The sequence below is a fragment of the Simochromis diagramma genome, unplaced genomic scaffold, assembly GCF_900408965.1.
Source record: "Simochromis diagramma unplaced genomic scaffold, fSimDia1.1 OVJJ01000307.1, whole genome shotgun sequence".
Lineage (NCBI taxonomy): Eukaryota > Metazoa > Chordata > Actinopteri > Cichliformes > Cichlidae > Simochromis > Simochromis diagramma.
Window position 1 is genome coordinate 1,700,316 of NW_024386786.1, and position 13,102 is coordinate 1,713,417.

General features: G+C 43.3%; 2 gene segments (V, D, J or C); one reads left to right on the forward strand and one right to left on the reverse strand.

Annotated features, from left to right (window-relative positions):
- Window positions 1–1,883: 1,883 nt before the first annotated feature.
- Window positions 1,884–2,579, forward strand: LOC120728235. The segment is given in 2 exon segments: window positions 1,884–1,935; window positions 2,043–2,579. Coding segments are annotated over 2 exon segments (384 nt in total).
- Window positions 2,580–3,323: 744 nt separating this feature from the next.
- LOC120728237 lies at window positions 3,324–11,969 on the reverse strand. The segment is given in 2 exon segments: window positions 3,324–3,731; window positions 11,797–11,969. Coding segments are annotated over 2 exon segments (255 nt in total).
- Between the last annotated feature and the right edge of the window lie 1,133 nt (window positions 11,970–13,102).

The following is a 13,102-nucleotide window of genomic DNA, read 5'->3' on the forward strand; positions in this document are numbered from 1 at the left end:
TATCTGTAAAACAGAGAATATCCATACAGGCAACGAGTGAAAGCAATCATTTAAATATTTGATCTTTGGATTATGAAAGTTAGAAACAATTTTCTCAAAGTCAAAAGACTAATGACTAATTCATCCTGCTTTAACTTCCACACAAACACAAATATTTATGATTATCATGTAATCATCTTTAAAGCAAAACATTCAGGCAACGTGTCTCTGAAGTGTTTTAGGTACATGCTCTATATTATATATTACTACATTTGAATTAAATTTATCAGTACATACTGACAGTTATAAATATTTCCATTAACACAGCTGATTTGAGAGTATTTATGTTCTATTTTAAATTATTGTTAGCATTACTGTCAGCAATGAAAATGGGATCATAGTAATTCACTGTAAGACAACAAGAGATACAGACTGTTTTCTCTCTGCTCCTGTTTTTGGTAAAGTTCTCCATGCAAATGATACCATGTACTTTAATTATGTCACTGAATCTCTTTATTAATATAGTTTTAATGTGATGATCAGAATCAAATGCAGGACAAAGAACTGCTTCAGGATGAGAAATTATGAAGAGCAGCTGGTTCATCGACCGCTGACGTGACCCAAACAGCTCGACTCACATTAGATGTGGACATAAGAACACATTCAACCTTTTTACTACACCTGATGTTTAACAATCTGCCCTGTTGGAACGTTTCATGGTTTTCTTCCTGCTTTTGCTTCCGTCTGTCCTTTTGGGAGGAGCTACATCCCCTTTATTAAAAGCTTTATTAAACGACCCGCAGCAGCCTTGTGGCATCTCATCTCATCCTCTCATTCTTTGAGCCATAAATTTAGGGACTGTAACAGGATCAACAGATGTTCACATTTTAAAGCATCTTTTATACTTTTTTAACTTTTGTGATCATTTGGGCTGTGTTATAACTTGTGACATGAATTTTTGAAGGATATCTTCTTTTTGGTAGAATTTTCTAAATCTGTTGTCTTTTACTTTTACATGTCATCCGTACTCTGTTGATGCATTTTGCACCCTCTCGACACCTTTGTGGACAAAAATGTTCAAGCACAGAATTTGGCATTAAATCCTCATACAGCAATTTGTTTTCAGCTTTTTTTGTTTTTCATAAATCGCTTAACCAACTTGAGCCCTTTTCAAATTTATGAAACATTAAATTATTTTCTGGGTTTTAACCCTTGAAATATAAGTATTTACTGTGGTTTCAGTGGAATTGAATGGGCTGTTGAGAGGGAGTATCTGGCACCACACAAAAAAATAATCAAGCAATCAAATCAGTTTTGTTGCTCAACTTTGACATTTTCAAGACAGTAATAATCACCAATGTCCCATCCTATTTATTATATGGAAAAATTTTAGTTTTTGAGAGTTTTTTCAATAAAGATTAATCAATCATATGTTTAAAGTGGCGTTTAAAGGGTTAAAACTGTGAAAATTATTTGAATTGGAAAAGGGCTCAATTTATTTTTGAAAAAACAGGAGAAAAAATATTGCCATATGAGGACTTTATGGCAGATTTTCTGCATGTACATTTTTGTATATGAAGGTGTCGACATGGTGGAAAATTTGATGAGGGCAGAAGAGTTAAATAAAAAGAGACATTCAGAAAAATAATTTCCACTTAAATAAGTCTAACTGGATACTGAAATGAGCACCTTTGTTTTTGTCAATATCATGAAGTGTTTGATTCACTGACAACCAACATCCCTGCTGGAGTCAGTCAGATGATTTCCATAGAGAGGCACTTTGCATCAGCAGCACCATGCTCCAGTGCTCTGGGAGAGTTTATAGTCCTGAGAGTTGAACACTGGATGACTGACAGCTGTCCTTCATCACAACAGAAGCCACAGAAATCCTCCTCATCAAAAACATGACTTTGATCTGCGTCCTCATCTGGACTCTCCTCTGCTGCTGCTTCACAGGTAAAGTCCAGAGAATCAAACTCCTCTCCTCTATCAACATCTGTCCCTCTGAAATGAAGCCCACAAAACCATGAAGCTGCTTTATGTTTTTGTCTCTGTATCCTCAGAGTCCAGAGGACAGATCACAGTGACTCAGCCTGGAGCAGTGAGCTCTGCTGTGGGAGGAACTGTGAGCATCAAGTGTACGACCAGTCAAGATGTTTATGTTTCTAGCAACTATCACTATTTAGCCTGGTACCAACAGAAAGATGGAGGAGTTCCTAAACTGCTCATTTACTGGTCTAGCACTCGATATTCAGGGATTCCAGCTCGTTTTACAGGCAGTGGATCAAACTCTGACTTCACTCTGACCATCAGTGGAGTCCAGGCTGAAGATGCAGCAGTTTATTACTGTCAGAGTGAACATGAGATCAACAGTCAGTATGTGTTCACACAGTGAAAAACAGTCGTACAAAAACCTCCCTCAGTCAGACTGAACAGAAACTGAAGTGACTGCTGCAGCTGGAAGATACTGCAGAGACTGATACAGTTCACTGAGGACACACACACACACACACGCACACACACACAGTAATGTTAATGTGGGTTTGACTCAAAACTTCAGACTTGTGTCCATCCTGACGAGCTCGCACAGAAGAACATGTGAAACACAAAACAGTTGATACTGTGAGTCAGATCTGTGATGAAGAAACTCTCCTGTAAATATTCAAACTGGGAAGTAGTTATTAAATGAGAATATTTTAATAAACTGCAGTACTGATATATGTATGTATGTAGATTGCTCAGCTACATTCTTGGTCACAGAAATATTTCACATGATTTGATCTGAAGATTTAAAGTTTAGTTCATCAAGTCTTTAACTTCATCTTTGTGACATAAATTCTTCTGACATTTACACTTTTTAACCTGCACTGATGTTCTGAAAGAGACATTTTTAGTGTCTCCTATGTTGAGAAAGAAAGTTTAGTTTTTCTTTGGGTTATTTTATCAATTCTGACTTTGAAGAAAACCAGGACGGGTCTCATCATGGGTCACATGCAGGTTACAATAATCTGTCACCATGTTTTCTACTTCTTCTACACCCAACAGCAAATATCATCACAAAATCCAACATGATGGAAAATAATGCAGCTGCAAAAGACTTTAAAACTATTTATAACAGGGAGCAGCTGTTGGCTGTGATTCTATTTTTAACTTATTGCTTTTTCTTTTCTTTTTTTAGTTGTTTTCATTTTTTTACATTTACACTCTGATGTGATACAGCACATGTGATTCTCTCAGTCAAAGTTACTGAAGCAGAGATTTTCAGTGTATGGAAGCATCACTGCTGAAGCTGAAGGATGATTATCAGACAGAAGAGCAGCTGAATGGAAACACATTAAAACCACTATTTGAAGACCTCAGTTTTTATTTGAAGTATTAAAACCATCAACAGTGCCACAAGCATGAAAACATGAAAACTATCAAAGCAATACAGACACAGAGGGAGCAGACTGAGTCAAGGTGCAGACTAAAGCCAGTATCAGAGTCCCAGTGAGTCAGCTCAGGACTGGGAACACTGGTCTGTCATCAGAGTCTCTGAGAGTGGAGTGTGGGAGCCCTGGGTGGCCTCACAGGTCACAGAGCCCACCTTCTCCCACTGGTCTGCAGGGAGCCTCAGGGTGCTGCTCCAGCTGTAGTGGCCGTCATTCTGCAGCGCCCCGGGGCTCCTGCTCTCCTTCCAGCTGATGCTGCCACTGCCAACCACCTTCCAGGACAGCCTCCAGTCTGAGGGGAAGCCCTTGTTGGCCACACACATTGTCAAGTCAAACCGAGTAGGAGGTGGAGAGCCCTGAGGCAAAAAAGTAAAAGTGACAGACTGGAGGGGGGAACTAATCTTGTGTCTGGGTTTCTGTCGGGAAGGAAAAAGAAGGCGAACTGGGGAGCAACAGGAAGTTGCCACTTTCGGGAAAAGCCCAGCATAATTCTTTCAATAAGTTGTCGCCAACATGAATATTGTGTGGAACTGAAGTATCTACAAAGCCAGGGAGGCAGCCGGTAAGGGAATGGTTGCTGACTATGGTAAAAGACTTTGAAGCGAGTTGCTAAAGAATCGCGGCTGCCGCTAGTTTACGTAGCATTAGCACTGTGCCGTGAGTTGGTCGCCTGTTTACGAGCGGCACCATTGTTTATTGTTGGTCTGCATATGGAAGACTGTTAATGCTTGCATATGGTTAAGAGAAGCTGGTTAGAAATACTATTGTTACTGCTCAAGTTCTAATGCAGATTGATTATTTAATTTAGCACTGTAATAGAAAGCAGTATTTCTCAAGGTGTATGTACAATTGTTAGTGAATTACATAATTTGAGCATTTAAAAATACTCAAGTAAATATTGTACTACAAAGCTTACGCACTGCATTGATGTGTTTAAAAAAGAAATGTGTTTGGGATTGTTTACAATATTTGCAGATGTGTGATAACAAACATAATTTGTATTTTGGTTTTTTGGTTTGTATTTAAAGGTTTTTCACCTATAGCTGACTATGGCTGAAAAGAAGATTAAAGAAAAAGGAAAACAAAAGATCTGCCTGGTCATTGAGTGAAATCCAGTTAAACACCTGTGGTAGATGCATCAATCCCTTTCAAGCGGGGAAGCTGCACAAACTTAAAGAGCTTGACAGTGAAAAACCGGGAAATCAAATCTGGGAAAAATGACCTGGAGTCCTGGGATAAGGGAATAATTGGTGCAAAGAGGAAATTCGGAGAATACCTCAAGTTGCATGTGCCATTCCCATTAGTAAATAAACCTCAGTTCAAGCCTGAGCACACAAAAATGGCAGACCAAGCTGCTGGAAAGTCAGTTGAACAACTCAAAGGAGTGAGGGCAACAGCCAAGAGATCATTCTCTTGTCTGGTTAATAGCATTACGAGGACGCATGAGGATATGACTGAAGAAGAACTCAAAGACAGTTTCAATAGACTGACGATGGAAGCAGAGAAAGTCTTGGAGGCCAATGATGATCTAGAGGCCGGTTTCATCACGGAGCTAGGGGCAAAGCCTGACACAAGTGAAGCAGCTGTGCTGACAGAACAGCAGAGAGCCGACTTAGCAAAGACTGCAAGTGAATGTGAGTTAAAACTGAAGGAAATAAAAACCCTAGTCAGAGAGGCTCTCTGGGCCAACTTTGGAAGTGCAGAATTGTCCACAGCACTAGAGGCAGCAGAGGCTGAGTGTGAACATGTTGCTGCCATTGCGCCTGACGGTAATTATGAAGTGTATGATTTCGTTCTTGGCCACCTGAAAGAACTGGTGGGAGTGGCAAAGGAGAGGTATAGCAAGGGGAAGCATTGGATCCCATCAGGTATTCGGAGAGATCTTCAAAGCAATATACAGAAGCTGGAACTCTGCGTCCCCAGGCTGGTTTCCAGAAAAGCTGACTTTCTGGAGATGAGAATAAAGGAGGATGCTGATCACCTGTCATCATTGCCAGTTACCTCCAGCTGCCCCATGCCAATCATCAAGCTGAAACCAACAGCACTTCCTAAGTTTCTTGGAAATAAACGAGACTTCCACAGATGGAAGAAGGAATGGGAGGTTCTTCAGGGGCAGGCGGAGCCATCTGGTTCTAAAGAGATCAAAAAGTTACAGCTACTTGATAGTGTGGATGAGAAAATAACGAGAGAACTTCGACTCACCACTTACAACACTGCAGACGACATCTTTTGTGTTTTGGAGAATCGGTTCGGCAATCAAACATCAATTGCTATTGAAATAGTGGAGGAGTTACAGAGAATGCCAGCTGTCAAGAGCCACCAGCCAAGAAAAATAGTGGAATTAATTCAAGCTGTGGAGAAGGCACTTCAAGACCTGGTTGACCTTGGTGACACGGGGGCTATAAAAAACCCATTGGTGACAAAGTCAATCGAAAGTAAACTTCCAGAAACACTCAAAAAGGAGTGGCTTATTTATGTTGCTGACAGTAGAAACATGGTCACCCCAGAAAAACGATTTGATAGTCTTCTGGAATTCCTCAAAGAGCAAGAAACCATATATGAACAGCTTGATCATCTGAGAGAGGAAGAGCCAAGTAAGCGAGAAAGAGTGGAGCTGAAACATTCCAGAACCAAATTCACCAAATTAGGTAGCGATGAAGGGTGTGTGGTCTGCGTTGATGGAAAGCATAAAAAGAAACTCTACTTCTGCAGGCAATTTAAAACATTAAAGCTTGCAGAAAAGAAGGCCGCAATTAAGAAACTAGGCGCATGCTGGAGTTGTCTCGAAGTTCATGACAATGGGTCATACTGCAAACCCACTTATCTGTGCAAAAACCCAGGCTGCAAAGAAGCACACGCTGTGGAGCACCATTACTACTTATGCCCTAATGCTGAGGTGAGGAAGGGAAGTGCAGCAGGGAGGCAAAATAGATCTGATCCAGAGGGAGGAAAGGTCAGCAGGAAATGTACGGAGGATCAGGAGGAGTTCCTCAGAAAACTGTCACCTGAACTGGCAAGAGAATGCAGGGATGCGTTTTCAAACACTGCATCTAGGGCATGCAGCACCACCAAGGAGCAGCCAAGCCTCCTATTTGAAGGTGGGCTTCGAGAGCTGCCAGTAACCATGATGCTCCTTGAGGTCACAGCTAATGCTGGGCAAAAGATTGGGACATTAATTGACCTGGCTTCTGACACCAACTATATAACCCACAGGGCTGCAAGCAGTCTTAACCTAAGAAGTGAAGAAATCACTCTGGTTGTTCATGGAGTAGGGGCGATGAAAACGCACGTGAGAACAAGGCGGTATCTTTTAAAGATCCGAGTCAGAACGCCTAGAGGCACCCTTAGGTCACACCAACTGGTCTGCTATGGACTCGACAGCATAGCAGAAGTCCACAAACATGTCACACCGAGTCAGCTACAAAGGTTCTTTCCGGATATACCACTCAACGATCTTGTAAGACCGAAAGACATTCATCTGCTTATAAGTCATAAAGAAGGTCGGCTAGCGCCTCAGAGGAGCAGAGTCATCGGTGACCTTGTGTTATGGGATGGGCCACTTGGAAAGACAGTTGGGGGAACTCACCCTGAGCTCTTTGAGGAGCTTACTGTCTCTGCCCACATGTCCAAGACACACTTTGCCAGGTCAATGAGAGCAGCAGCTGTCAAGTATGAGGAGCTCATTGGCGAGGCCTCAGACCAGTCTTCAACAAGGAAGCATGTTCCTGCTAAGCTTCAGAGGTCAAGCACCTCAACCACCAGTCGAGAATTCTTAGAGTGGTGGAAGTGGGATAGTATTGGTGCTGCATGTGAGCCAAAGTGTGGGGGTTGCCGTTGCGGAAATTGCCAGCCAGGTGGGAAAGAAATGACACTGGCCGAGGCGAGAGAGCTTGAAATAATAAGAGAAGGACTCACCTATGTCACGGGTGATGGCCACAGCGACGAGCCACACTGGCATGCCAAGTACCCTTGGGCTGAAGATCCAGCATCCTTACCAGATAACAAAAAAGGAGTTGAGAGCACATTCCTCCGGACAGAGAAGCAATTGGCCAAGGAGCCTGAATGGAAAGCCGCTTATGCCGCTCAGGTGCATGACATGGTGGAGCGTGGAGCCGCAGTCAAGTTGTCCAAGGGCATGATCAGTAACTGGGATGGGCCAGTGTGGTACGTGAGTCACCTCATTGCTCCGAATCCCCACTCTGTTACAACTCCAGTGAGGCTTGTGTGGAATAGCAGCCAGAGGTTTAGAGGTGTGAGCTTGAACGACCTGCTAATAAAGGGTCCAGATGTCCTCAACCAGATTCGAGCAGTTCTCCTCAGATTCAGGGGCGGAGTGTACGGAGCCCTTGGTGACATAAAAAAGATGTACAATTCAGTTTGGTTGGAAGACAAAGAGATGCACCTGCATAGGTTCCTCTGGCGGGACTCTGAGGATGACGAGCTAGAGGAATATGCCATCACAAGGGTGAATATTGGAGATAAACCGGCAGTATGCATTGCACAGCTGGCAGTGCGTGAAACTGCCAGCCTTTCTACCTTTTCCCACCTCAAGGAGGAACGTCGTGTACTCCAGCAAGACAGCTATGTCGATGACATCCTTACCTCTCACAATGACATGAACCAACTAGAAGTCATTACAGAGAACATTGGGCGAATTCTAAAGGCTGGAGGATTTGAGCTGAAACCTTGGGTCTTATCTGGTCAAAGTGGGAGGAGGAAGCGCGATGACAAGGGTGAGAAGACAAGAATAAAAACTATAGTCCTACCAAACCAAATGCGTGACGAAGAAAACAAAGCTCTTGGTCTGGGTTATATAGTGGAAGAAGACAAGCTTCATGTCATGGTAGCAATCAACTTCTCCAAGAGGAAGAAAAAGATGCGAGTTGGCCAAGACCTTGTCCAGGAGCAGATTAAGACCCACACACCAAACCCACTGACACGAAGAGAGCTTCTCAGTCAAGTGTCAGGGTTGTATGATCCAGTCGGTTTGGTCACTCCTGCAAAGCAAAAAGGAGCAATCTTAGTTCGCAGAGCATTCCAAGAGACAAAAGTAGAAAGCTGCTTGGTCAAGGACACTTGGGACATGGCGCTCTCAGATGCCCTGAGGGAGGACGCCATTAGGCTTTTTGAGGAGTATGCCCAGCTCAGCAAAGTCACATTTGCAAGGGCGCTAACCCCCCCATGCTTCACCGAAGAACCCTGGGCAATTACTTTCTCCGATGGAAGTGAGCAAGCCTATGGGGCAGTGTTGTACTTAAGGTGGAATTCAGGTCAGGGCCCAATCATCAGGTTGGTGGAGTCCAAAGCTAAGTTAACACCATTGGACCACAAAGGGGATGTTGTCAAAGCAGAGCTGTGTGGGGCAGTGTTTGGCTCACGCCTAAAGAAATACTTTGAGGCGCAAAGCCGGATTCAGGTTGAGAGGTGGTATCACTTTGTCGACAGCCAAACCGTCATTGGGGCAATACAGCGGGAGAGCTATGGGTATCAGACCTTTTTTGCAAATAGGATTGGAGAAATACAGAGCAGCACAAGGATTCAAGATTGGTGGTGGATCCCTGGCCCTCAGAACATTGCGGATGTAGTCACAAGAGGAGCTAGTCCAGAGATCTAGATGAAGACTCAGAATGGCAAAATGGTCCAAAGTTCTTGAGTTTGCCTGTGTGCGAGTGGCCAGTTAGGTCAGCTAAAGAGTTAGCCGCCACTGCCAAAGAAAACGTCAATAAGCTGCAAAGAAAGGCGTTTGTCGCTGCCTTGACAAGGGCCGAGATAAGAGGGCAAGAAGAAAAGCGAAGTCGGGCTGAGGCCCAGAGAGAGCAGCGAAGACCACCTGCGGGGTCAGTCATCAAGAACCTTTTAGATGTCAAGCGGTTCAGTGACCTAACTCGATTAGTTAGATCAGTTGCTTGGACTTGGAGAGCAGCTAGAAAGTTTCTTGGGGGACATCCAGCTGCTAATGACCCAAAGTGGGAGGCAGTCCCGTTGGCAGGAGTAATTTCGGTGAAGGAACGTGAAGATGCCCTAAGAGACATCTTCCTTGCAGCACAAGACAGCGCTGTCTTCCCATGCACTACTACAGATAGACTGGTAGTATACAAAGACCCAAGCTCTGGGCTCTTTGTTTGTGGCGGCCGAGTGCAAGCTTTTAAGATAGACCAGTTTAGTGTTCCCATCTTGGCTTATGATGCTTGGGTGTCTACACTGTTAGCCCGGGAGGCCCACAACGAGAGTCATGAGGGAGTTGCTGGGACCCTGCTCAGAATGAGGAAGAAAGCGTGGGTCATAAGAGGGAGAAGGATTGCTCAAAAAGTTGTGGATGGTTGTGTGGTTTGCCGGAAAGCAAAAGCACAGAGTCGCCGGCAAATAATGGGCGACTTACCTCCGGAAAGAACTCAACCTGCTTTACCTTTTGAGTTCACAACAGTGGATCTCTTTGGACCCTACCAAGTGAAGGATGACATCAAGAAAAGAGTCATGATAAAGGTTTGGGGGGTTGTATTCTGTTGTATGGCCAGCAGAGCGATTCACACGGAGTTAGTAAACTCCTTGTCGACTGAAGGCTTCTTGATGGCTTACCAGAGATTTACAGCAATTAGAGGACATCCAAGAAAGATCTGGTCAGACCCAGGTACTAATTTCATAGGAGCAAAGTCTGTCTTGAAGGAACTTTACGGATTCCTGGAAAGTCAGAATAAGTTTGTCTTGGAGGAGACTGCGGCAAAGAATGGAACAGAGTGGATGTGGAAAGTAAATCCGGCTGATTCCCCACATAGAAATGGAGCTGCTGAGGCTGCTGTGCGCATTGTGAAGAGAGCACTCCAGAGTCTTGGAAGGGAGTCTGGGCTAAGTTACATTGAGTTCCAGACAGCTCTTCATGTGGCAGCTAACCTTGCAAATGAGCGCCCGATTGATGCCAGAGTACAGAGTCGGGAAGGTTGCATTCATTACGTCACACCCAACAGTCTTTTGCTTGGTCGAGCATCTCAAAGTGGGGACTTCAAGATGTTTGACTTTTCCGTTTACCCCTATAAGAGACTCCAAGCAATTCAGGCAGAAGTGAGCAAGTTTTGGAGGTCCTGGAGCCAACTTGCTGGCCCTAATTTGTTTGTAAGGAGCAAGTGGCACACTGCACATAGAAATGTCACTGTTGGAGATGTCGTCTGGTTAAGTGATCAGAATGCGCTGAGAGGACACTTCAAAATGGGCATAGTTGTCAGCACTAATCCAGACAAAAAGGGAATTGTGAGGGACGTCAATGTCCAGGTATGCCCAAGTTACAGCGGTTCTGTGGCTAAGTCCTTGAGAGCGGAGGACTTAAGCTCTGGTTCAAGGGGAGCGACTCCGGTGGCTCAAGCTACCATCCTTCATAGAGACGTCAGACGTCTAGTTATTCTGTTACCTGTGGAGGAGCAAAATGGGACCAAGCCGTCAGCATCATGCTTCAATGGGATGAGTTAAACTGCGGTTTGCTTGTGAACTTGGCGATCTCCTGTGTTCCAAGGGAAGATCGAGTGGGAGGTGTCAAGTCAAACCGAGTAGGAGGTGGAGAGCCCTGAGGCAAAAAAGTAAAAGTGACAGACTGGAGGGCGGAACTAATCTTGTGTCTGGGTTTCTGTCGGGAAGGAAAAAGAAGGCGAACTGGGGAGCAACAGGAAGTTGCCACTTTCGGGAAAAGCCCAGCATAATTCTTTCAATAAGTTGTCGCCAACATGAATATTGTGTGGAACTGAAGTATCTACAAAGCCAGGGAGGCAGCCGGTAAGGGAATGGTTGCTGACTATGGTAAAAGACTTTGAAGCGAGTTGCTAAAGAATCGCGGCTGCCACTAGCTTACGTAGCATTAGCACTGTGCCGTGAGTTGGTCGCCTGTTTACGAGCGGCACCATTGTTTATTGTTGGTCTGCATATGGAAGACTGTTAATGCTTGCATATGGTTAAGAGAAGCTGGTTAGAAATACTATTGTTACTGCTCAAGTTCTAATGCAGATTGATTATTTAATTTAGCACTGTAATAGAAAGCAGTATTTCTCAAGGTGTATGTACAATTGTTAGTGAATTACATAATTTGAGCATTTAAAAATACTCAAGTAAATATTGTACTACAAAGCTTATGCACTGCATTGATGTGTTTAAAAAAGAAAATGTGTTTGGGATTGTTTACAATATTTGCAGATGTGTGATAACAAACATAATTTGTATTTTGGTTTTTTGGTTTGTATTTAAAGGTTTTTCACCTATGGCTGACTATGGCCGAAAAGAAGATTAAAGAAAAAGGAAAACAAAAGATCTGCCTGGTCATTGAGTGAAATCCAGTTAAACACCTGTGGTAGATGCATCAATCCCTTTCAAGCGGGGAAGCTGCACAAACTTAAAGAGCTTGACAGACATGACTGTAGCCTTCCCCTGCTGCAGCTCCTCACTAGAGGGCGCCAGCACGGTCAGGGAGGGGGGGACTCGACCCACTGCAGAGAGAGAGAGAGAGATGTTAGAGAAACTGGGAGTTTGGGTGAAACTGCTCTCCAGTTGTTTCACTTCCTTCTCTGAGCTTGGTAACCATGGTAACAGACAGGCTTCACTGCTGAACCATGGCAACAGACGAGTTTCAGTACCAAAGATAAAAATATTAAAGTGTTTCTTTGACTTCTGATGTACTCGTCTGTAATCTGTGAACTATTTCTTAGTTCTACAATTACAATTAAAATAATCAGAAAAATAAATTTCAGAATTTTATCATAACTCAAAAATTAAACAATTTTGTATATAAAAATGGAAAAAAACAAACAAACTTATTTTTGGTATATTTGGGAAAAATAACTTAATTACAAATTAAATCTCATAAACTGAGCCCAACGTGGTCAGCATGCTTTTAGAGCAGGGGCGGGCAACTCCAGGCCTCGAGGGCCGGTGTCCCTGCAGGTTTTAGATGTGTCCTTGAACCAACACAGCTGATTTAAATGACTAAATTAGCTCCTCAACGGCTGTGTCCCAATTCAGGGTCTGCACGCTTGAAGTATGCATTTTAAGTGCGGTTACGTCACCGCCACGCGACGACGGCTGTCCCAATTCGAAGTGTACTTCAAATGCATGCTTCAAATGCATACTCCAAATGCGCCGTCGATTTCCCCAAATATCAAGCGTGGTCCGGTGCATGCTTCGTGGTCCCATATATCCCACAATTCGTAGTGCGGCGGTGGGTGTGGATAATTTTGCCGCAAAATACCGCAGAAGGGAGCGGCCGAAGAGGTTTTTTTTTTTTTCCAAACTTTATTGAAATTATAAAGCGAACAGTCAGTCATTCCAGTTCAGTTTGTACAGTAGACATACAAGGCAAATAAGAGTAACAATATACAGTACAATGAAATAAGGATAAATAAATAAAGGACAAAAAAAAGAAAGAAAGAAAAAAGGGGGGAATGTGACAGACTTCATAACAACTTTGTACTTGAAAGTTGTGACAGCTCATTCCTTAAACATTTCTGAATGAATTTCAATCAATGATAAACCTTTTTTATTGGAAGTTAATTTAAGAGAATGTAAGTAATATTCAATTTCAATCAAAACCAAATTAAATGATGGGGTTGAGTTTTGAAATTTACATTTATGTATGTGGAATTTCCCTAATAAGATGCAGCGGCCGAAGAGTGAACTGTCAAAAGTACTGAATATGACGTCACTTATTTATGTGTGAATGT